General features: G+C 43.0%; 1 protein-coding gene and 1 long non-coding RNA gene across 2 annotated transcripts; one reads left to right on the top strand and one right to left on the bottom strand.

Moving 5' to 3' along the window:
• Positions 1-43: 43 nt before the first annotated feature.
• On the top strand, positions 44-24,804 carry il23r (interleukin 23 receptor). Its single transcript, XM_029707390.1, has 18 exons — positions 44-123; positions 603-653; positions 2,087-2,161; positions 3,738-3,885; positions 4,232-4,404; positions 4,616-4,739; positions 5,242-5,408; positions 6,072-6,208; positions 6,368-6,578; positions 6,787-6,869; positions 7,223-7,430; positions 7,538-7,738; positions 12,918-13,016; positions 13,213-13,371; positions 17,186-17,338; positions 17,661-17,748; positions 18,115-18,205; positions 23,910-24,804. The coding sequence occupies exons 3-18, from the start codon at positions 2,107-2,109 to the stop codon at positions 24,516-24,518; spliced, it is 2,706 nt and encodes a 901-aa protein (XP_029563250.1). The 5' UTR covers positions 44-123; positions 603-653; positions 2,087-2,106; the 3' UTR covers positions 24,519-24,804.
• LOC115158442 (uncharacterized) lies at positions 23,728-25,066 on the bottom strand. The gene is made up of 2 exons (XR_003868668.1): positions 24,843-25,066; positions 23,728-24,093 (listed from the first exon to the last, which is right to left on the bottom strand). It is a non-coding gene; the product is annotated as an uncharacterized LOC115158442 (long non-coding RNA).
• Between the last annotated feature and the right edge of the window lie 77 nt (positions 25,067-25,143).

The following is a 25,143-nucleotide window of genomic DNA, read 5'->3' as shown; positions in this document are numbered from 1 at the left end:
ACACACACACACACACACACACACACGTATACTCTAGTAATTAAATTGTCTATCTATGGTCTTTATAGGATGCATTTGGGACACCATGTGTGGAGTAGGCACCTCTGATGAGGAGATGGGACTGTGAGTAGTGCATTGGATTTAACTTGACCGGCATGGAGGGTTGGTGGGGCTTTCACTTTTCAATTGGTTCCATTGTAGCAAACAAACTAGATCAAAGACACCATTAAACACACCATAAAATTGCATAATATGGCAGCACTTAATTATTGCAGCCATACCAAAAATGATATGCAGGAAAGTAGACTACTTTGTAATCTGCTAACAACACATTTAGTGGAAACAGTTATTGAGGACACCGACCTCTGAGTTAGCTAACAGAACCGCTGTGGTTCCTTAAGTGGGGCAAAGTAACATACAACGTTTCTGCTAAAAGACCTCAGATCTAGGTCATTGCCTCCTTTTAAGAAGTTTCAACACCAAGTATAAGAACAAAGATGACAAAAACATCTTGCAAGCAAGTCGTCAGCAAATTAAGGTTTAGTAATACCTGGATTATACTGAATGTTAATCTTTATTTTACTATTTGACATAATCCACAGATGGGTTATCAGACCTCGTCAAAGAAGGGATGTGGACACTTTAAGATGCTGGTGAGTAACAGTCATCATAATGTCAATATCTTGACATTATACCAATACAAAAAACTAGAGAGAAGACTGAAGGAGGTAGACAGACGAAGTGTCTGTCATTGTATTACTATTTCAACATGTTACTTTCTTATTATGTACTTCATGACTTATCCCAAGGTGACTTTAAGAATGTGTTAGGATTTCTTTTCTAAAATAATGTGTATACAAAGGTCAAGTTTAATAAGGTCACATATCTCATGTGTGCAGTTCATGTGCAGACACTGTGATAAATACAGTTGAAGTCGGAAGTTTACATACACCTTAGCCAAATACATTTAAACTCAGTTTTTCACAATTCCTTACATTTAATCCTAGTAAAAATTCCCTGTTTTAGGTCAGTCAGGATCACCACTTTATTTTAAGAATGTGAAATGGCAGAATAATAGTAGAGAGAATGATTTATTTCAGCTTTTATTTCTTTCATCACATTCCCAGTGGGTCAGAAGTTTACATACACTCAATTAGTATTTGGCAGCATTGCCTTTAAATTGTTTAACTTGGGTAAAACGTTTCGGGTAGCCTTCCACAAGCTTCCCACAATAAGTTGGGGGAATTTTGGCCCATTCTTCCTGACAGAGCTGGTGTAACTGAGTCAGGTTTGTAGGCCTCCTTGCTCGCACACACTTTTTCAGTTCTGTCCACAAATTTTCTATAGGATTGAGGTCAGGGCTTTGTGATGGCCACTCCAATACCTTGACTTTGTTGTCCTTAAGCCATTTTTCCACAACTTTGGAAGTATGCTTGGGGTCATAGTCCATTTGGAAGATATAGATACTTTTGTACCTGTTCCTCCAGCATCTTCACAAGGTCCTTTGCTGTTGTTCTGGGATTGATTTGGAATTGTGATACAGTGAATTATAAATTAAATAATCTGTCTGTAAACAATTGTTGGAAAAATTACTTGTGTTATGCACAAAGTAGATGTCCTAACCGACTTGCCAAAACTATAGTTTGTTAACAAGAAATTTGTGGAGTGGTTGAAAAACGAGGTTTAATGACTTAATGACTCCAACCTAAGTGTATGTAAACTTCCGACTTCAACTGTATGTATCCTATTCCACTCACTTAGCTATCACGATTTCAACTCCCTCTACTTCGGTTAATTCATGTTATCTACTGTATACCGACATTTCTAAGAGGAAGAGCATGGCCAGATCGTGTCTCTCTCTTGGCAAAAACATATCTAGTGCTAAAATGAGCTCAAACATATCAACCAATACGTTCAGTACTCAAAATTGCATTGCTCTTATTAATGATGTATAATTCTGGCATTGAGACCAGGTTATTTTTGATATATGAGGCTACAGTTGTGTGTGGCCAATTTGATCTGTCATCTCAATCAAGATCAAATGTTCAGCTGAAAAGGATTTGTGCTAATGTTTCTGTGGACACAGAGAGCCAGAGAACAGGTGAGATGAGTCTCTTCAGAACCATTTGGAGGACTACCATCATATTTCTCTTGAACAGATGTAAGTGATTCCTGTATTTTTGTAATATGGAAATAAATAATGTTGTACATTATATTTTACATTCCAATAAATGTTTAGTTTAACATTGTTTAGTATTGCTTAACATTCCAGAGTTGGTTCATTCCTCTCTAGAGCGAACTGCCCCTGACATCACAATACAGTGCATTCTGAAAATATTCAGTCCCCTTGTATTTTTCCACATTTTGTTACGTTACAGCCTTATTCTAAAATTGATTAAATAGTTTCCCCCCCTCATCAATCTACACAAAATACCCCATAATGACAAAACCTTTTTGAAATGTTTTGCTAATTTATATATATAAAAAAATGACATATCACATTTACATAAGTATTCAGACCTTTTACTCAGTACTCTGTTGAAGCACCTTTAGCAGTGATTACAGCCTTGAGTCTTCTTGGGTATGACAATACAAGCTTGGCACACCTGATTTGGGGAATTCACCCATTCTTCTTTGCAGATCCTCTCTAGCTATGTCAGGTTGGATGGGGAGCGTCACTGCACAGCTATTTTCAGGTCTTTCCAGAGATGTTTGATCGGGTTCAAGTCTGGGCTCTGGCTGGGAAACTCAAGGACATTCAGAGACTTGTCCCAAAGCCACTCCTGCATTGTCTTGGCTGTGTGCTTAGGGTCATTGTCCTGTTGGAAGTTGAACCTTCGCCCCAGTCTGAGGTCCTGAGCACTCTGGAGCAGGTTTTCATCAAGGATCTCTCCATACTTTGCTCCATTAATATTTCCCTTGATCCTGACTAGTCTCCTAGTCCCTGCCACTGAAAAACATCCCCACAGCATGATGCTGCCACCACCATGCTTCACCGTAGGAACGGTGCATTCAGGCCAAAGAGTTCAATCTTGGTTTCATCAGACCATTGAATTTGTTTCTCATGGTCTGAGAGTTCTTTAGGTGCCTTTTGGCAAACTCCAAGCGGGCTGTCATGTGCCTTTTGGCTTCCGTCTGGACACTCTACCATAGAGGCCTGATTGGTGGAATGCTGCACAGATGGTTGTCCTTCTGGAATGTTCTCCCATCCCCACAGAGGAACTCTGGAGCTCTGTCAGTGACCATTCAGTTATTGGTCACCTCCATGACCAAGGCCCTTCTCCCCCGATTCCTCAGTTTGGCTGAGCGGACAGCTCTAGGAAGAGTGTTGGTGGTCCCAAAGTACTTCCATTTAAGAATGATGGAGGCCACTGTGTTCTTGGGGACCTTCAATACTGCAGACATTTTTTGGTACCCTTCCCCAGATCTGTGCCTCGACACAATCCTGTCTCGGAGCTCTACGGCCAATTCCTTCGACCTCATGGCTTGGTTTTTGCTCTGACATGCACTGTCAACTGTGGGACCTTATGTAGACAGATGTGTGCTCAATTTTGAGTCTCATAGCAAAAGGTCTGAATACTTATGTAAATAAGGTATTTCGTTTTTGGGGGGGGGGTATTGGGTGTAGATTGATGAGGATAAGGCTGAAACGTAGCAAAATGTGGAAAAGTCAAGGGGTCTGAATACTTTCCGAATGCACTGTATGTAACACTGTGTTATGTTGTGTTTGTGGACAGGTACATTCCAGGTTCCAGCCAGCCCCTCAGGTCCGAGAATGGGTATCATCTGTCAGGGGTCTGTGACTGTAGAACCTGGGCCACTCTTCCCCATGGGTTCCAACCTTACGGTGTACTGCACAACCACAAAGCCCCACTGTGGCCAGAGGTCTGTAGATAGATAGATAGATAGATAGATAGATAGATAGATAGATAGATAGATAGATAGATAGATAGATAGATAGATAGATAGATAGATAGATAGATAGATAGATAGATAGATAGATAGATAGATAGATAGATTGATTGATTGATTGATTGATTGATAGATAGATAGATAGATAGATAGATAGATAGGTGTCGATCGGTTGGTGTTTGTCTGCCTACCTGCCTGCCTGTCTATATGTTTGTCTGTCTGTCTGTCTGTATATAAAGAGGAGGGAGAGTGGAATAATGAAGAGAATGGAACAGAGAGAGAGACGTTTTGTAGTATTGAAACCTCTTTGTGTTGTCAGTTTATCTGTGGAACTGAATGGGCAGGACCAGACGGCACTAGAGATCTTGAACTGTTCCACTGTCCGGCTGAGACTGACTAACCTCCGCACACCAAACTCCATTCTGGTCTGTAGGCTGCGGCAAACAGACGGACGCATACAGACTGTTTGCGGGCTAGACCTACACACTGGATGTACGTCTACTGTCTTTAGATTCTGGATGTTATCTTTGCAGTGTTGTTGCCTCTCTGGCTGGTTGATGTTGATGAAAATTGGCATTAGTTCTCAGTTGACCAATTCTGGACTCTTATGAAATAGTAAAACAAATATTTTAGATAAGTTATTCCGAGCAATTGCTAGACCCTGTAAGGGTGTGCTGTATACTATTGCTCTCCTTCCCTGCAGACCCTCCTGATGAGCCCAGTGGTATAGCCTGCCAGGCTTCCAGGGACTCAGAGGAGATCACCTGTAGCTGGAGCAGAGGACGGGAAACACACCTGGTCACAACCTACTATGTCTCAGTCAGGAGGTGAGCTGGGTGATGGGCCCTGTAGTGTGGTGAAGTCTGCTCACTGTCTTTTCCTCCACCCTGGGTTAGGGTTACCACATCAAAAATCTATTGTGAATAGATGTGTAGCTACACTCTTAGACAAAAGGGTTCCAAAAGGGTTATTCAGCTGTCCCCATAGGATAACCCTTTTTGGTTCCAGGTAAAACCCCTCTTTGGTTCCAGGTAGAACCCTCTGTGGAAAGAATTCTACATGGAACCCAAAATGTTTCTACTTGGAACCAAAAGGGTTCTAGCTGGAACCAACACGGGTTCATCAAATAATTATCTTATGGGGACAGCCGAAGAACCTTTTTAGGTTCTAGATAGTACCTTTTTTTTCTAACAGTGTAGTATACACACAATCAATCTTTTATATACGTGGCTTGAGCACTTAAACAGAATCATTAACAGATTCAAGGCAAGGAAAGCTTTTTCCCATTTGTCCTTCTCTGGAAAAGTAATGTGACTTGCTTATCCACAGTGTGAACAGAGCCCAGGTGTTTCACCGTGAGATCCAGGGTACTGGTCTGTTCAGTATTCCACGGTTGGAGCTGGATGAGAATGAACAGTACCAGCTGAGTATAAGAGCTCACAACCACCTGGGAACATCACTGTCCCAACCCTTCAACTTCTCTGTCAACGATGTAGGCAAGTTCATGTCTCTGAAGACAAACGCATACATACATACATACATACATACATACATACATACATACATACATACATACATACACACACACACACACACACACACACACACACACACACACACACACACACACACACACACACACACACACACACACACACACACACACACACACACACACACACACACACACACACACACATACATACATACATACATACCAGTTTTTTTATATCTTCATATATTCTGATACCATAAAGGATGTGCACACGCCACTACCACCAAATCGTTTCTCACTCTGGTGCTGGGAATAATACAAATAAAAATACATTTAAAAAGTCCTTGTAAATATATACATAATGTTCTCTCATATCTGAAAACATTTATGGGTTTTGCATGTGAAGTAATTACTCATCCTGTAACTTGTTCCTTTTAAGGACATCTTGCTGTGAAATCCTCTGATATGGTTTGAGTAATTTGACTGTTTTCAAAGGATCGGCTTCCTGCATGTATTGTCTCTGTGTGCTGATTAATACCAGGACTGTCAATGTTAATAAACCGTAAATGAACAGGACATTGGGGCATAACAACTATTAAATGATGAGTACATCTCATTAAGCCCATCTAGGTTTGTAATTTATCTGTGTCTCTTGGCATTGCAGTGATACCAGACACCCCTCAGATCATGAAGCTGGAGTTTTGGAGTGGCTCCAGGGCGGCTGTATTGCACTGGAACTGCTCTGAATACCCAAAACCTTTAAGACCCCACGTCAGGCTCAGAACAGGCAATGGCTCCTGGGTGAGTTATATTATATTGTCGTCATCAACATCCCCATTCCTCACCTTGGTAGCATCTAAATGTTCCAATACTGTACATGCACTCTAACAGTTGGACTAATACAAGAACAAAGAGAAGAAGTATAAGTGAATGCCATTGTCTGTTGGTGTTTTTGTGCAGGTGGAGCTACACTTGGATCCTAGCAGGTGCCTGGTCAAGGTGGAGGGCCTGAAGCCCATGACGCAGTATGAGTTCCAGATCAGAGTCTGTTTCTCCATAGAGAGGCCAACCTCTGCACAGAGGCCCACCCCTGTGCTCAGGCCCTCCTCCACCCAAAGGCCCCTCTGCAGTAGATGGAGCCCATCAGCTAGTAAAACAAGCCCAGGCATAGGTAAGCCCAGAGCCCAGCATGTTTTCTAAATAATGCACGTTTCAGAGAGAGCCTGTTCACACATTGCAGTGAGGGTTGGAAGTCACTGACAACAGATTATTTTGACAGTGTTGTGGAAGTTGTCTAAAGAAAAAGTGTAAATGTAGATATTTTTACTAACCTGTAAAGTGTTGTCATCAGAGTAACTTGTTCTCCTTTATGTTTTCAGCCCCCACTAGAGAGCTGGATGTCTGGAGGGTGTTGGGTATCCCTGGGGTGGATGGGGTTCAGGATGTGACAGTACTGTGGAAGGTATCTGCAGAAACACTATCAGTTTTGATTGGTTGGTTAGCACGCTTAGCATCTAAAAGCTGTTCTTTGACCCCAAGAACTTTAAAGAAGATCAAATAGCATACTATGGTGGACTGTTGGTGGCAATTGTATTGTTTGAGGTTGTGATTTTTCAATGTTGTTCTGTAGAGCTTTAATCCTTAAATTTTGTTTGGATGATAAACTTGGATAATACTACATGAAAAGGAGAGCTTTATCTTTTTATCTCTCTGCCTCATCTCTCTCTGTCTCACCTCTCTCTGTCTCACCTCTCTCTGTCTCACATTTCCCATTTTCTTCCCTCTCTCCATCTGTTCCCCCCTCTCCCTCCTCAGCCCCTGTTTCCAGGTGACTATAGTGGTCATGTGTTGAGGTATGAGCTGGTCTACCTGCATGAGGGTCAGAGACAGGAGGAGGTCACCTATCCTTCTGGTGTCACCCAGTGTTCTGTTCAGGTGTCACCTGGGGTTCAGGAGTTGTCTGTAAGGGCTGTCACCTCCTTCGGGAAATCCCCACCTGCTACCATACAGCTCAAACACACAGGTGAGAAGATACACCTGCTACTACACACCTCACAGACACAGGTTTACTTGTTTTTCACTTAAGTAATTGTGATATGATGAACACCAACCATATTCTTTGTTTTACAGGTGTGTCTGGGCCTGTTCTGAGAAGCCTCAGTCCGGCAAACGTAGAAGGAGGGGATGTAGTTGCCCTTTCCTGGTCGCTGGATGGATCTAGTGGGGCTGAAGCGGAGGTACTGTTGGGCTTTTTGGTGGAGTGGAAGAGTGGACATCAGGACCTGGGCTGGCAGAGAGTGGCCAGGGAGACAAACACAACACTCATCACAGGTAAGTACATAAGTCAGAAACACAGACACATTTCTGACCGTGTCTTTGTCTACAAACTGCTGCTGATTCTGACAATGCATGTGATGGGGCAATGCTCATCATCAACCACAAGAGGTAGCTAGTGGAGAGAATTGACTATTTTGGACTACTGAGATAGACTCATCAAATCAAATCAGATGTTATTAGTTACATGCGCCGAATACAACAGGTGTAGACCTTACTTACGAGCCCCTAACCAACAATGCAGTTAAAACGAATAAGAATAAGAAATAAAAGTAAGAAGTAATTAAAGAGCAGCAGTAAAATAACAATAGCAAGGCAATATACAGGGGGTACCGGTACAGAGTCAATGTGCGGGGGCACCGGTTAGTCGAGGTAATTTGTACATGTAGGTAGAGTTATTAAAGTGACTATGCATAGATGATAACAACAGAGTAAAGGAGGGGGGGGTGAGGCAATGCAAATAGTTTGGGTAGCCATTTGATTAGATGTTCAGGAGTCTTATGGCTTGGGGGTAGAAGCTGTTTAGAAGCATTTACATATTTACATTTTAGTCATTTAGCAGACGCTCTTATCCAGAGCGACTTACAGTAGTGAATGCATACATTTCATACAATTTCATACATTTTTTTTTCTGTGCTGGCCCCCTGTGGGAATCGAACCCACAACCCTGGCGTTGCAAACACCATGCTCTACCAACTGAGCTACAGGGAAGCCTCTTGGACCTAGACTTAGTGCTCCGGTACCGCTTGCGTGCGGTAGCAGAGAGAACAGTCTATGACTAGGGTGGCTGGAGTCTTTGACAATTTTTAGGGCCTTCCTCTGACACCGTCTGGTATAGAGGTCCTGGATGGCAGGAAGCTTGGCCCAAGTGATGTACTGGGCCATACGCACTTGCCCTCCGTAGTGCCTTGCGGTCTGAGGCCGAGCAGTTGCCATACCAGGCAGTGATGCAACCAGTCAGGATGCTCTCGATGGTGCAGCTGTAGAATCTTTTGAGGATCTGAGGACCCATGCCAAATATTTTCAGTCTCCTGAGGGGGAATTTTCTCGTACCCTCTTCACGACTGTCTTGGTGTGCTTGGACCATGTTGGTTATTTGGGGATGTGGACACCAAGGAACTTGAAGCTCTCAACCTGCTCCACTGCAGCCCCGTCGATGAGAATGGGGCGTGCTCGGTCCTCTTTTTCCTGTAGTCCACAATCATCTCCTTTGTCTTGATCACGTTGAGGGAGAGGTTGTTGTCCTGGCACCACACGGCCAGGTCTCTGACCTCCTCCCTATAGGCTGTCTCGTCGTCTTAATGATGGTGTTGGAGTCGTGCCTGGCTGTGCAGTCATGAGTGAACAGGGAGTACTGGAGGGGACTGAGCACAGGGGCCCCTGTGTTGAGGATCAGCATGGCGGATGTGTTGTTACCTACCCTTACCACCTGGGGGCGGCCTGTCAGGAAGTCCAGGATCCAGTTGCAGAGGGAGGTGTTTAGTCCCAGGGTCCTTAGCTTATTGATGAGCTTTGAGGGTACTATGGTGTTGAACGCTGAGCTGTAGTCAATGAATAGCATTCTCACATACAGTGGGGGAAAAAAGTATTTGATCCCCTGCTGATTTTGTACGTTTGCCCACTTACAAAGAAATGATCAGTCTATACATTTAATAGTAGGTTTATTTGAACAGTGAGAGACAGAATAACAACAAAAAAATCAAGAAAAACGGATGTCAAAAATGTTATTAAATGATTTGCATTTTAATGAGGGAAATAAGTATTTGACCCCTCTGCAAAACATGACTTAGTACTTGGTGGCAAAACCCTTGTTGGCAATCACAGAGGTCAGACGTTTCTTGTAGTTGGCCACCAGGTTTGCACACATCTCAGGAGGGATTTTGTCCCACTCCTCTTTGCAGATCTTCTCCAAGTCATTAAGGTTTCGAGGCTGACGTTTGGCAACTCGAACCTTCAGCTCCCTCCACAGATTTTCTATGGGATTAAGGTCTGGAGACTGGCTAGGCCACTCCAGGACCTTAATGTGCTTCTTCTTGAGCCACTCCTTTGTTGCTTTGGCCGTGTGTTTTGGGTCATTGTCATGCTGGAATACCCATCCACGACCCATTTTCAATGCCCTGGCTGAGGGAAGAAGGTTCTCACCCAAGATTTGATGGTACATGGCCCCGTCCATCGTCCCTTTGATGCGGTGAAGTTGTCCTGTCCCCTGAGCAGAAAAACACCCCCAAAGCATAATGTTTCCACCTCCATGTTTGACGGTGGAGATGGTGTTCTTGGGGTCATAGGCAGCATTCCTCCTCCTCCAAACACGGCGAGTTGAGTTGATGTCAAAGAGCTCCATTTTGGTCTCATCTGACCACAACACTTTCACCAGTTGTCCTCTGAGTCATTCAGATGTTCATTGGCAGACTTCAGACGGGCCTGTATATGTATTCTTGAGCAGGGGGACCTTGCGGGCGCTGCAGGATTTCAGTCCTTCACGGCGAAGTGTGTTACCAATTGTTTTCTTGGTGACTATGGTCCCAGCTGCCTTGAAATCATTGGCAAGATCCTCCCATGTAGTTCTGGGCTGATTCCTCACCGTTCTCATGATCATTGCAACTCCACGAGGTGAGATCTTGCATGGAGCCCCAGGCCGAGGGATATTGACAGTTCTTTTGTGTTTCTTCCATTTGCGAATAATCGCACCAAATGTTGTCACCTTCTCACCAAGCTGCTTGGCGATGGTCTTGTAGCCCATTCCAGCCTTGTGTAGGTCTACAATCTTGTCCCTGACATCCTTGGAGAGCTCTTTGGTCTTGGCCATGGTGGAGAGTTTGGAATCTGATTGATTGCTTCTGTGGACAGGTGTCTTTTTTACAGGTAACAGCTGAGGTTAGGAGCACTCCCTTTAAGAGTGTGCTCCTAATCTCAGCTCATTACCTGTATAAAAGACACCTGGGAGCCAGAAATCTTTCTGATTGAGAGGGGGTCAAATACTTATTTCCCTCATTAAAATGCAAATCAATTTATAACATTTTTGACATGCGTTTTCCTGGATATTTTTGTTGATATTCTGTCTCTCACTGTTCAAATAAACCTACCATTAAAATTATAGACTGATGCTTTCTTTGTCAGTGGGCAAACGTACAAAATCAGCAGGGGATCAAATACTTTCTTCCCCCACTGTAGGTGTTCCTTTTGTCCAGGTGGGAAAGGGCAGTGTGGAGTGCAATAGGGATTGCATCATCTGTGGATCTGTTAGGGCAGTATGCAAATTGGAGTGGGTCTAGGGTTTCTGGGATAACGGTGTTGATGTGAGCCATGACCAGCCTTTCAAAGCCCTTCATGGCTACAGACGTGAGCACTATGGGTCGGTAGTCATTTAGGCAGATTGCCTTAGCGTTCTTGGGCACAGGGACTATGCTGGTCTGCTTGAAACATGTTGGTATTACAGACTCAGACAGGGAGAGGTTGAAAATGTCAGTGAAGACACTTGCCAGTTGGTCAGCGCATGCTCGCAGTAATCCATCTGGCCCTGCGGGCTTCTGAATATTGACCTGTCTAAAGGTCTTACTCACATTGGTTGCGGAGAGCGTGATCACACAGTCTTCTGGAACAGCTGGTGTTCTCATGCATGTTTCAGTGTTATTTGCCTCGAAGCGAGCATAGAAGTAGTTTAGCTCATCTGGTAGGCTCGTGTCACTGGGCAGCTCTCGGCTGTGATTTCCTTTGTCTGTAATGGTTTGCAAGCCCTGCCACATCCGACGAGCATCAGAGCCGGTGTAGTACGATTCGATCTTAGTCATGTATTGATGCTTTGCCTGTTTGATGGTTCGTCGGAGGGCATAGTGGGATTTCTTATAAGCTTCCGGGTTAGAGTCCTGCTCCTTAAAAGTGTCAGCTCTAGCCTTTAGCGCAGTATGGATGTTGCTTGTAATCCATGGCTTCTGGTTGGGGTATGTACGTACGGTCACTGTGGGGACAACGTCATTGATGCACTTATTGATGAAGCCAGTGACTGATGTTGTGTACTCCTCAATGCCATCGGAAGAATCCCAGAATATGTTCCAGTCTGTGCTAGCAAAACAGTCCTGTAGCTTAGCATCTGCTTCATCTGACCACTTTTTTATTGACCGAGTCACTGGTGTTTCCTGCTTTAAAAATAGCTTGTAAGCGGGAATCAGGAGGATAGAATTATGGTCAGATTTGCCAAATGGAGGGTGAGCAAGAGCTTTGTATACGTCTCTGTGTGTGGAGTAAAAGTAAAGGTGGTCCAGAGTTTTTTCCCATTGGTTGCACATTTAACATGCTGATAGAAATTTGGTAAGACGGATTTAAGTTTCTCTGCATTAAAGTCCTCGGCCACTAGGAATGTCGCCTCTGGGTGAGTGTTTTCCTGTTTGCTTATGGCAGAATGCAGCTTATTGAGTGTGGTCTTAGTGCCAGCATCGGTCTGTGGTTGTATGTAGACCGGTAGATAGTGTGGTAGATAATGTGGTCTACAGCTTATCATGAGATACTCTACCTCAGGCGAGCAAAACCTCGAGACTTTTAGATATCGTGCACCAGCTGTTATTTACAAAAATACATAGTCCGCCGCCCCTTGTCTTACCAGACCCCGCTGTTCTATCCTGCCGGTGCAGCGTAAAACCAGCCAGTTGTATGTTGATAATGACGTTGTTCAGCCACGACTTTGTGAAGCGTAAGATATTACAGTTTTTAATGTCCCGTTGGTAGTTTAATCTTCCGCGCAGGTCATCGATTTTATTTTCCAAAGATTGCACGTTTGCTAGCAGAACAGAAGGCAGTGGGGGTTTATTCAATCACCTATGAATTCTCAGAAGGCAGCCCGAACTCCGGACCCTTTTTCTCCGCCTTCTCTTCACGTAAATGACCGGAATCTAGGCCTGTTCCCGTTAAAGCAGTATCTCATTCACGTCGGGCTCGTCCATCTCGTTAAAGGAACAAATGATTCTGCCAGTTTGTGGTGAGTAATCGCTATTCTGATGTCCAGAAATTATTTTCAGTCATAAGAGACGGTAGCAGCAACATTATGTGCAAAATAAGTTTAAAAAAATAAGTTACAAACAATGCAAAGAAACGAACAAACACAATTGGCTAGGAACACGTAAAACGTCAGCTTTCTTCTCTGGCGCCATCTTATTCATGTATTATATGGTGTGTTTTGTTTCAGGTCTGACACCGGGAGTGAGGTATAATGTGTCTCTGTATGCTGACACTACATGGGGTGTGTCCAACCCCTCATCTGGCCTGGTTTATTCCAGAGAAGATAGTAGGTTGACATGATTAGGAATTTGTGAAATTATCCTTCATGTAAAATAACACATTGTGTTTTTGGTTGCTACTTTATGGTATTACTTTGCACTGCTGTTTCGTTGCTATCCCATTATATAAAGTAAACATAATGAGCTGTGGATTGTTCTTATTCTCCAGTGACAGTGTTCCCTGACTCCCTGTCTGTATTTAAGAACCTGTGTCGGTACCGAAGGTGTCAGTGTTGGCACATGAAACCAGCCGGGTTCTGATCCAATGGGAGGAGCTACCAGTGGACCAACAGAGAGGCTTCCTAACACACTACAACATCTACCTCAAGAGACTGGACTCTGACACAGATCAGAATCAGAGGGGTGAGAGGATAGGAGTGTGTGTGTTGTAGTGTATGCATTATCAATATGCATGTGTGTGCATTTTCGGTATGTCTAAGGTGTTCTGCGCATACTCCAGTATTACAATGGAAAAAACATGTCACCTAAAAATGAATCTCGCCCACCAGCCAGCTCTCTCTCTCTGTCTCCAGCAATTCGAGCCTGGGGACGGGGTTACCTAGAAATCAACCTAGTGTCATTTCTTTGATTCGCATGCCTCACAAACCCACAGCTGAGAGAGCTGACACAGGGCTGAGACAGGGCTTTCCACCCTTTCACCACACAGAGAAAGACAACACTCCTCTCCTTAGTTCCAGTAACCTGTCTCTCTGAATCATACTGAATTAAATTGTACTGTACATCAGATGTAGAGGGATTAGACTGTGATATTATAAAGTACATCTCAAGAATCTTCAGGAAGTATACTCTGGGAGCCAAATGGAACTCCTCTCAGTCAATGGAAGAGAATGGATGTCTTGTTTGTTTGTATTAGTTAGTCTCAGTTAGCTACAGTGTGCAGTTTCAGGGCTTGGCGCTTCAGAGAATCAGAAGCTATTCTTAAACACCACAGCAGGATGTGGTTGTGTGCACATGCATATCTGAAGCTAAAGTCAGACCTGAGTTGTTACCCAACATACACCACTCCCCTTTGTGGACCCCTATGCTGGTGCGGAAAGCAGCTAGAACAGCTACGTTTTCACCCTGTCCCTGTAGTATAATGACTTGGTGTGATGAAAGCTGTGTGCAATACTGTAGTTTAACTGTTGTTGTCCTGGCTGTAACAACATGTTGTAGGGAATCTACAGTACCAGTCAAAAGTTTGGACACACCAACTCTTTCAACGGGTTTTCTTTATTTTCACTATTTTCTACATTGTAGAATACTAGTGAAGACATCAAAACTATGAAATAACACATTCATGTCGTAACCAAAAAAGTGTTAAAACTTGTTGAGGACAGACGTTCCGCTAGCGGAATGCCTAGCCAACATCCAATGGAACAGCAGGGCGCGAAATACAAAACATCAAAAATCTAATAATTTCAATTTCTCAAACATACGACTATTTTACACCATTTTAAAGATACACTTCTCCTTAATGTAACCACATTGTCCGATTTCAAAAAGGCTTTACAGCGAAAGCAAAACATTAGATTATGTTAGGACAGTACATAGACAAACAATAACCACACAGCCATTTTCCATGCAAGGAGATGTGTCACAGAAACCCAAAATACAGCTAAAATGAAGCACTAACCTTTGACGAGCTTCATCAGATGACACTCCTAGGACATCATGTTACACAATACATGTATGTTTTGTTCGATCAAGTTCATATTTATATCCAAAAAACCCATTTTACATTGGCACGTGATGTTCAGAAAATGTATGCCCACCAAAACATCCGATGAATGAGCACATCAATTTACAAAAATACTCATCATAAACGTTGACAAAATATATAACAATTATTTAAAGAATTATAGATACAACCGCTGTGTCAGATTTCAAAATAGCACATTGTTCAATATTCTGAGTACATAGCTCAACCATCAATGCAAGCTATACAGCTACCCGCCAAGTTCTGGCATCAACAAAACTCTGAATTAGTGTTATAAATCATTCCTTACCTTTGCTGATCTTCGGCGGAATGCACTCCAAGGACTCCTACTTCCACAAGAAATGTTATTTTTGTTCGAAATACTCCATATTTATGGCCAAATACCTCCGTTTTGTTAGTGCGTTCAGATCACTATCCAAAGGCATAATGCGTGAGCATAAATCGAGACACGAAAAGTCAAAATGTTCCATTACCGTTCGTAGAAACATGTCAAACGTTGTTTACAATCAATCTTTAGGGTATTTTTTACGTAAAAATGCGATAATATTCCAACCGGACAATAGCGTATTCATTCCAGAAGAAAAAGAAGGAACGGCACGCTCGCGGGCTCTCGCATAACCAAGCCCTTTGTCCATAGGCAGTCCACTCATTGACTGAGCTACTATTCTCTGCCCAGTAACAGGAGAAGGAGGAATCAATTTTCTGAAGGCTGTTGACAGCCAATGGAAGCCTTAGGAAGTGCAACGTGACCCCACAGACAATGTAGTTTCGATAGGGATTCAAAAGAAGAACTGAGTGTTTTCTATCCAAATCTACTAATAACATGCATATTCTAGTTTCTGGGCCCGAGTAGTAGGCAGTTTAATTTGGGTACGTTTTTCATCCGGCCGTGAAAATACTGCCCTCTATCTTCAACAGGTTTTTAAACAAATTAAAATACATTTTAGATTCTTCAAAGTAGCCACCCTTTGCCTTGATGACAGCTTTGCACACTCTTGGCATTCTCTCAACAAGCTTCACCTGGAATGATTTCCCACATATGTTGAGCACTTGTTGGCTACTTTTCCTTCACTCTGCGGTCCAACTCATCCCAAACCACATCAATTGGGTTAAGGTCGGGTGATTGGGGAGGCCAGGTCATCTGATGCAGCACTCCATCACTCTTCTTCTTGGTAAAATTGCCCTTACACAGCCTGGAGGTGTGTTGGGTCATTGTCCTGTTGAAAAACAAATGATAGTCCCACAAAGCGCAAACCAGATGGGATGGTGTATTGCTGCAGAATGTTGTGGTAGCCATGCTGGTTAAGTGTGCCTTGAATTCTAAATAAATCCCTGATAATGTCACCAGCAAAGCAACCCCACACCATCACACCTCCTCCTCCATGCTTCACAGTGGGAACCACACATGCCGAGATCATCCATTCACCTAATCTGCTTCTCACAAAGACACGGCGGTTGGAACCAAAACTTGTGACTTTTCTTCTTATTGGTGTCCATTAGAAGTGGTTTCTTTGCAGCAATTCGACCATGAAGGCCTGATTCATGCAGTCTCCTCTGAACAGTTGATGTTGAGATGTGTCTGTTACTTGAACTCTGTGAAGCATTTATTTGGGCTGCAATTTCTGAGGCTGGTAACTTATTCTCTGCAGCAGAGGTAACTCTGGGTCTTCCTTTCCTGTGTCGGTCCTAGGTGACTTCCTCATGAAGCTGATTGAGAGAATGCCAATAGTGTGCAAAGCTGTCATCAATGGAAAGGGTGGCTACTTTGGAGAATCTCAAATATATTTTCATTTGTTTAACAATTTCTTGGTTACTACATGATTCCATATGTGTTATTTCATAGTTTTGATGTCTTCAGTATTATTCTACAATGTAGAAAATAGTAAAAATAAATAAAATCCCTGGAATCAGTAGGTGTGTCCCAACTTTTGACTGGTACTGTATGTTAGGGGGTCATCTTGTCTGCTCTTTTGTGGATATACAGTACTTATACTTACCTACACTTTGTGATAAATGCATTTGTAAAAACATTACATCTAAAGTCGGAATCAGCAGTTGAAACAATAACAAAGTGTTCTGCCGTTTTCAGAAAAAAAGCTGAGAAATGGGGCTGGAGAAGTTTAACCAAATTCATAGACAGAGCTATGGATGCAAGGACTGACCATCCATGATATCAAAATTATAGTTATAACCATGTTTTCAGGCTATATAGTGTTTATTTCCATTTACTTTGTTTACAAACATTGGAGTAAACCAAGCTTATATTTTGGGTTCTGATGGGGTACGACGATTCTTCAGGAATTAATGCGTACAAATCTTTTTTTTATAAAAAAATGGATGAAGTATCTGCTGATTGCCCCTTTAATTGAGTTATTGATTGATTGATTGGTTGATTGATTCATTGATTGTGTGCATGGTCAAATGCTATATATCTCTGGTCCGCCGTCTTCTCTCCAGTGACTGTATCAGGGTCCATTACAGTGTCAGGGCCCAGTCAGAGGTGGCTGGAATGTCCTGAGGGGGCCGTGGCCCTCAGAGTGTCTGCCTCCACGGCTGCAGGGGAAGGACCACAGGGGGAGTGGCTACTCTCGCACTCTCCAGTCACTGCAGGTCAGTCACATTCACTACCATGGCCATGTTCCAAACTTACTCACAACAACTCACTCCCTCCCTCAGCTCTGCAAGTCAGAAACATTCACAACTAGCCTTGTACGGACATCCTGATCTCGCGAGCTTGCATTCTGTTTTGCTAGAATGTAAGCTCGTAAGATCAGGATTGTCGAAGAGGCTAATTCACAACCATGGCCATGTTCCAAACCAATCACGCCTTCTCTTCACTCTGTTCCAAACCCACTATGATTGCCTCTCTGATGTCTTAACCTGTTCTTACAGTGTGCTGTCGTTTACTAACATGTACCCTGTTCTTCTCTAGTTGGGTTGGTGGCTGGCATGTCGCTCGTGGCAACCATTGTCATGGTGATAATGGCGAACCTGATGTGTTGGAGCTGTGTAAGGAAAAGGTACCAAGCTGGCAGAGATGTTGGCCTGGTGGCGCTTGCGTTTATAATCCTGTTACAGCTGTTTATGCTTTAGTTGACGTGGTACTTACTTTCCAAAGAAGTACTGTACTCTTTCTGTTTTTAAGTTTACCGTGCTACTGAGGTTGACAGTTCTTTTTGACTGTGGTGAGCAATGTGGTTAACACATCTGTTTGCATGCGATATTTACTGCACGCACTGTAATGCACTGTATTGCCTAAAGAGCTGAGCAAAACTGGCCACAACAACACTATCACATAACAATACAACCCCAATATGAGACTAAGTGATCAACAGCAAACAAGCATTAAACAACCCAGCTCATTATGAGACTTCCATTTCCTGCAGGATCAAACAGACATGTTTATCCCTGGGTCCTGTCTGGCTTTCTGAGAACCTCCCCAAGCCTGGAAACAGTAATGCTATCAGACTACTGAAGGTAATCTACTAACAGAAAAATTGTGTCTTCACCTCCCTGTCTACATTTTCAGAATGCAATATAAATGCATCTATATCTTTTAGAATGCAATATAAACACTTCTACCTCTTCCAGAATGTGGTATAAATACGTCTACACCGTTCAGAATGCAATATAAACACATCTACATCTTTCAGAATGCAATATAAATAGTTCTACATCTTTCAGAATGCAATATAAACACTTCTACCTCTTCCAGAATGTGGTATAAATACGTCTACACCGTTCAGAATGCAATATAAACACATCTACATCTTTCAGAATGCAATATAAATAGTTCTACATCTTTCAGAATGCAATATAAATAGTTCTACATCTTTCAGAATGCAATATAAATAGTTCTACATCTTTCAGAATGCAATATAAATAGTTCTACATCTTTCAGAATGCAATATAAATAGTTCTACATCTTTCAGAATGTAGAACTATTTAAAAAATGCACTTTCTATGGCTTCACATCACCTGACATCACATGGTTGGAGAGTTATTTATCCAACAGAAACCAGAGAGTGTTCTTCAATGGAAGCTTCTCTAACATCAGATATGTACAGTTCGGTGTCCCTCAGGGCAGTTGCTCTTTTCTATTTTTACAAATGATTTGCCACTGGTCTTATACAAAGCTAAAATAACTATGTTTGTGGAGGATTCCACAATCTACATGCCAGCACCTAAAGCTAGTGAGTTTGCAGGAGTTACAGTCAGTATCCGAATGGGTGATTAATAATAAACTGGTCTTAAATACATCTAAAACTAAAAGCATTCTATTTGGTTCAAAACATTCTCTAAGACCTAAACCTCAACTGGAGTTGTACATAAAGGGGGTGACCATTGCGCAAGTTGAGGAAGCTAAACTATATAACATTGGATGGTTAATTATCATGGTCAAGTCATATTGACAAAGTTGTTGTGAAGATGTGGAGGGGAATGTCTGTTAAAAAAATATATGTTCTGCGTTTTTGACAAATCAATTGTAGCACTTGTTCAGGCTCTGGTCTTATTACTGTCTGGTAATATGGTCAAGTGCAGCAAAGAAATGCCTAGCAAAGCTGTAGCTGGTAGAGCTGCACATGTGCGTCAATCTAATTAACATGATAAACAATTCCCCATCAAAATCTGCCAGTTTAAGTTCGAGATATCTGTCTTTTGCATGGGCTGCGTCTCAATCCACCACATCCGCCTATGTCGGTCTTCTGCATCTGCGGTGGAAAGTGGCAGAGCTACAGCGCTGTTTGTCAGACCAGGAGATATCCCGAAAATCAGTATCCTCACGAAAACGTCTGTAGCATTCAAACAGTTTGGCCAATCTAAGGAAAGATGAGACTCTCACGATGGTGTTGAATGGAAGTATGGAGGTACAGTGCCTTCAGAAAGTATTCAAGCCCCTTGACTTATTCCACATTTTGTTGTGTTACAGCCTGAATTCAAAATGGATTAAATATATATTTTTTCTCATCCATCTATACACAATACTCCGTAATGACAAAGTGAAAACATGTTTAAAAAAATATATATATCTCATTTACATAATTATTCACGCCCCTGAGTCAATACTTTGTAGATGCACCTTTGGCGGCGATTACAGCTTTGAGTCGTCTTGGGTATGTTTGTATCAGCTTTGCACATCTGGATTTTGGGATTTCACCCATTCTTCCTTGCAGATTTTCTCAAGCTATGTTAAGTTAGATGGAGTGGCGGTGAACAGCAATCTTCAAGTCTTTACACAGATTTTCAAATAGGATTCAAGTCTGGGCTTAGGTTGTGCCACTCAAGGACTTTCACATTCTTGTTCTGAAGCCATTTCAGCGTTGCTTGGCTATATGCTTGGGGTCATTGTCCTGTTGGAACGTAAATCTTCACCTTAGTCTAAGGTCGTTTACACTCTGAAGCAGGTTCTCGTCACGGATTTGCCTGTATTTGGATCCATTCATTGTTCCCTCTGTCCTTACCAGTCTCCCAGTCCTTGCCGATGAAAAGTATCTCCATAGCATGATGCTGCCACCACCATGCTTCACGTAGGGATAGTGTTAGACGGGTGCTGAGCTGTGCCTCGTTTTCTCTAGACATAGTGCTTTGCATTCAGGCCTAAGAGTTACATTTTTGTCTCATCAGATCACAGAATATTTTGCTTTTAGCTCTCAGTCTTCACGTGACTTTTCAGGACTGGCTTCTGTCTGGCCACTCTCCCATAAAGCCTGGATTGGTGAAGTTCTATAGAGACTGTTATCCTTCTGGTGGGTTATGCCATCTCAGCCAAGGAACTATGTAGTTCTGTCAGAGTGGTCATTGGGTTCTTGGTCACTTACCTGACCAAAGTCCTTCTTGCCCGGTTGCTCAGTTTGGTCGGACGGCCAGCTCCAGGCAGAGTCTGGGTAGTTCAATATTTTTTCCATTTCCCAATGATGGAGACCACTGTGCTCTTGGAATCGTTCAACACTTTAGAGATTATTTTATACCCCCTATCCCAGATATATGCCTCATCACAATTCTATCTTGGAGATCTACAGACAGTTCTTTGAACTTCATGGTATAGTTTCTGCTCTGACCTGCATTATCAACTGTGGGACCTTACAGTGCCTTAGGGAAGTATTTAGACCCCTTGACTTTTTCCACATTTTGTTACGTTACAGCCTTAATCTATAATTGATTAAATAGTTTCCCCCCTCATCAATCTACATAAAATACCCCATAATGACAAAGCAAAAACATGATTTTTTTTGTTGCTAATTTATCAAAATAAAAAATTATATCACATTTACATAAGTATTCAGACCCTTTACTTTGTTGAAGCACCTTTGGCAGTGATTACAGCAGTGAGTCTTCTTGGGTATGATGCTACAAGCTTGCCACACCTGTATTTGGGTAGTTTCTCCCATTCTTCTCTGCAGATCCTCTCAAGCTCTGCCAGGTTGGATGGGGTGATTTGCTGCACAGCTATTTTCAGGTCTCTCCAGAGATGTTTGATCAGGTTCACGTCCAGGCTCTGGCTGGGCCACTCGAGGACATTCAGAGACTTGTCCTGAAGCCACTCCTGAGATGTCTTGGCGGTGTGCATAGGGTCGTTGTCCTATTGGAAGGTGAAATTTTGCCCCAGTCGGAGGTCCTGAGTGCTCTGGAGCAGGTTTTCATCAAGGATCTCTCTGTACTTTGCTCCATTCATCTTTTCCTCGATCCTGACTAGTCTCCCAGTCCCTGCCGCTGAAAAACCTCCCCACAGCATGATGCTGCCACCACCATGCTTCACCGTAGGGATGGTGCCAGGTTTCCTCCAGATGTGGGGCGGCAGGTAGCCTAGGGGTTAAAGCGTTGGGCCACTAACCGAAAGGTTGCTGGATCGAATCCTCAAGCTGACAAGGTAAAAATCGGTTGTTCTGCCCCTGAACAAGGCAGTTAACCCACTGTTCCCCGGTACGCCGTCATTGTAAATAAGGATTTGTTCTTAACTGACTTGCCTAGTTAAATTTAATAAATAAATAAAAATGTGACGCTTGGCATTAAGGCCAAAGAGTTTGTCGTGGAAATTCTACACATGGAACACTCAAAGTCAATCTTAAATTAACCATTCTTTATTATCAGCTTGCTGGAGAGTTTCCAACCAACTCAATGCACCAAGTACACATGTCAATCAGGAACTCTACTGGGGCAGTCCTGTTAGTTCTCTTATATACTGGAGACAAGTTGTATTTGCATTATTTAGCATATTCATCATTCATAATTAATTAATCATTAACGTTTGCTTCATTCATGTGACCGACCAATACTGGTTCATGCATATGACAGACCAATACCTCAAGAGGCTTCTTCTCTCTAGGCTGAGACCTTGATACTGAGATATCTTTCATTCTCAAAACAAGGGTCTTGGCGTTCTGTCAAATTGCAGATACTGATAGTGAGGATTCGTTCAATCAGTCACTTGCATAAACACAGAAATTGGTTATTAGAAAAGCACAAATATAACATTTTACATCACAAGTTCAATCTTGGTTTCATCAGACCAGTAATCTTCTTTCTCATGGTCTGAGAGTCTTTAGGTGCCTTTTGGCAAACTCCAAGAGGGCTGTCATGTGCCTTTTACTAAGGAGTGGCTTCTATCTGGCCACTTTACCATAGAGGCATAATTGGTGGAGTACTGCAGAGATGGTTGTCCTTCTGGAAGGTTCTCCCATCTCCACAGAAGAATTCTAGAGCTCTGTCAGAGTGACAATCGACCTTTCTCCCCTGATTGCTCAGTTTGGCTGGGCGGTCAGCTCATGAAAGACTCTTTGTGTTTCCAAACTTCTTCCATTTAAGAATGATGGAGGTCACCGTGTTCTAGGGGGATCTTCAATGCTTCAGAAATGTTTTGGTACCCTTCTCCAGATCTGTGCCTCGACACAATCCTGTCTCGGAGCTCTACGGTCAATTCCTTCGACCTCATGGCATGGTTTTTGCTCTGACGTGCACTGTCAACTGTTGGACCTTATATAGACAGGTGTGTACCTTTCCAAATAATGTCCAATCAATTGATTGTAGAACCATCTCAAGGATAATCAATGGAAACAGGATGCACCTGAGCTCAATTTCGAGTCTCAGAGCAAAGGGTCTGAACACTTATGTAAATAAGGTATTTCTGTTTTTTATTTTTAATACATTTGCAAAAAATTCGAAAAGCATATATTCACTTTCACATTATGGAGTATTGTGTGTAGATGGGCGAGAAAAGAAATCCATGTAATCTATTTTGAATTGAGGCTTTAACACAACAAAATGTGTAATAAGTCAAGGGGTATGAATACTTTCTGAAGGCACGCACAGTTTTATAAAGAGCCATGGAACTCCCTTCTATCTCCAATTACTCAAGTAAACAGCAAAATTACCTTTAAAAAACAGATTAAACAGCAACTCATGGAACTGCGGCAACAGTGAGGGGAAACACCTTTTTATTTGTAGTTTATTGTTTATATAAAAAATGTTGTATTTATTTTTTTACCCCAATCTCATGATATCCAATTGATAGTTACAGTCTTGTCCCATCACTGCAACTCCCCTACGGACTCGGGAGAGGCAAAGGTCAAGAGCCATGCGTCCTCTGAAACATGACCTTGCCAAGTCACACTGCTCGCTCATCCTGGAAGTCAGCCGCACCAATGTGTTGGAGGAAACAACTTCCAGCTGGCAACCATGGTCAGCTTGCAGGCACCCAGCCCACCACAAGGAGTTGTGTGAGAGCGATGAAATCCCGGCCGGCCAAACCCTCCCCTAACCCGGACGACGCTGGGCCAATTGTGCGTCGCCTCCAGGTCACGGCTGGCTATGACACAGCCTGGGATCGAACCTGGGTCTATAGTGATGCCTCAAACACTGCGATGCAGTGCGTTAGACCTCTGTGCCACTTGGGAGGCCGTTCTTTTTAAGTTGTATTGTTTGTATCTTTTTGTTGTTGTATTGTTTGTATATCGTTATATAGAAAATGTGTGTGACTGTTCTTGTCTGTCAGTGTATCAGTGTTTTGTTACTTGTCATGTTTTGTGTTTCTTGTGGACCCCAGGAAGAGTAGCTGCTGCTTCTGCAAAAGCGAATGGGGATCGAAATAAACAAATAGAGCCCTGTCATCTAAACCAGGCCTACTAGCTTTCTAAGGCCTTGACTTCTTCACTATAACCTCTGTGTTTGTATTGTCCTCCTATAGCATGAAGAGCCAGTGGTCCCAGCTTCATCCTGGTTGTTCACCGTCAGTGACCCACCACTGTCCCCCATTGAGGAGATCCCTCCTGGGGAGAGGGAGGAACTGTACCCCATCATCCACATCGTGCAGCTCCAGGGTGGGGCCAGGGCCGGGGGAGGAGAGGGGACAGGAGAAAGGACAGCAGCACCTATGGAGAATATCGGATACAAACCCCAGATTACAATCACAGCTCCACGAGACAAGACGGAGAAGGAGGAATACAGGGGACACATTCACAGCTGTGAGAGAACAGACAGATGCCCTGAGGAGTCTGGAGAACTGCTACGAGGCTGGCTGTGTGATGTAACGGTAGATTTCTCTGGCATTTCTCCAGGATTGGATCTGAGCTCAATGGGGCGGCACACCTCCCCAAGCCCTCCCAAGATAACAAGCCTCTTCTCTGGGGACACGTGGCTGGATGAGAAGGGGTTGGAGGTGGGCCTTGGCTTTCTGGACTCAGCACAGGGACAGAAAGTGGCTCTGGAGGACCCAGTCGGCTGTCTGGCTAAGACACTGACCACCGGTTACTTCCCCCAGGCTGCTGACCTCAACACCACTACCTACAACCACTGACATAGACATCTTTAAAGCATTATCTTCTCCATCCTTCAGTGATGAGAGGAAAGGCATTTTTCTGACCAACTGAACAAGAGTTCCAATGAATGGACTTTTATACCATTCTAGCAAAATGTACAGTTATACTAGTGTTTCAGAATGATAAACGGACTGAAAGGACACATACCTCAATTACATAATATACTATAACAGTGGATTTATAACAATTTCTGCTCGCTGCTATATAAAGATTATGGTTCACTATAAAGAGTCTTTCAGTTGATAAATGAATGCAAACCCATTACACCCCTTTGTTGATCTGAATATGCAGGTTTTACTCACCAGCCAAGCTTCTGGGAGAGCACGATGGTTCTCTTTTGATTTGTTGATAAATGTTTCCCTGTCAGTCCCTGTTTGTCTATTGATGTATACTGTACCACACAATGGGTTTCTTGCCCAAATAAGACAGATGTTGAGGACATGTTAAGTTTACAACAGCAGGGTAAACTGACCCTAGATCTGTGCCAGGGCTGTGTTCTCCTCATAGAGCCACCTGCTGTACAAGGCAGTTATAGTGACTTCCTGAAACAGACTTCTCACTTCCTCCCTGAGAGCTCATAAAACTGAGGGTGCATCTCAATAG

Source organism: Salmo trutta, chromosome 22 (genome assembly GCF_901001165.1).
Source record: "Salmo trutta chromosome 22, fSalTru1.1, whole genome shotgun sequence".
Taxonomy (NCBI): domain Eukaryota; kingdom Metazoa; phylum Chordata; class Actinopteri; order Salmoniformes; family Salmonidae; genus Salmo; species Salmo trutta.
This window is presented reverse-complemented; position numbering and strand designations above follow the sequence as displayed.

What these genes read in the sequence shown, in the direction of transcription:
- il23r (XM_029707390.1), top strand. Translation starts at nt 2,107, where the DNA reads ATGAGTCTCTTCAGAACCATTTGGAGGACTACCATCATATTTCTCTTG. An exon ending in TACTATGTCTCAGTCAGGAG is followed by an intron (nt 4,740 to 5,241) that starts GTGAGCTGGGTG and finishes GCTTATCCACAG; the next exon opens with TGTGAACAGAGCCCAGGTGT. An exon ending in CATACAGCTCAAACACACAG is followed by an intron (nt 7,431 to 7,537) that starts GTGAGAAGATAC and finishes TTTGTTTTACAG; the next exon opens with GTGTGTCTGGGCCTGTTCTG.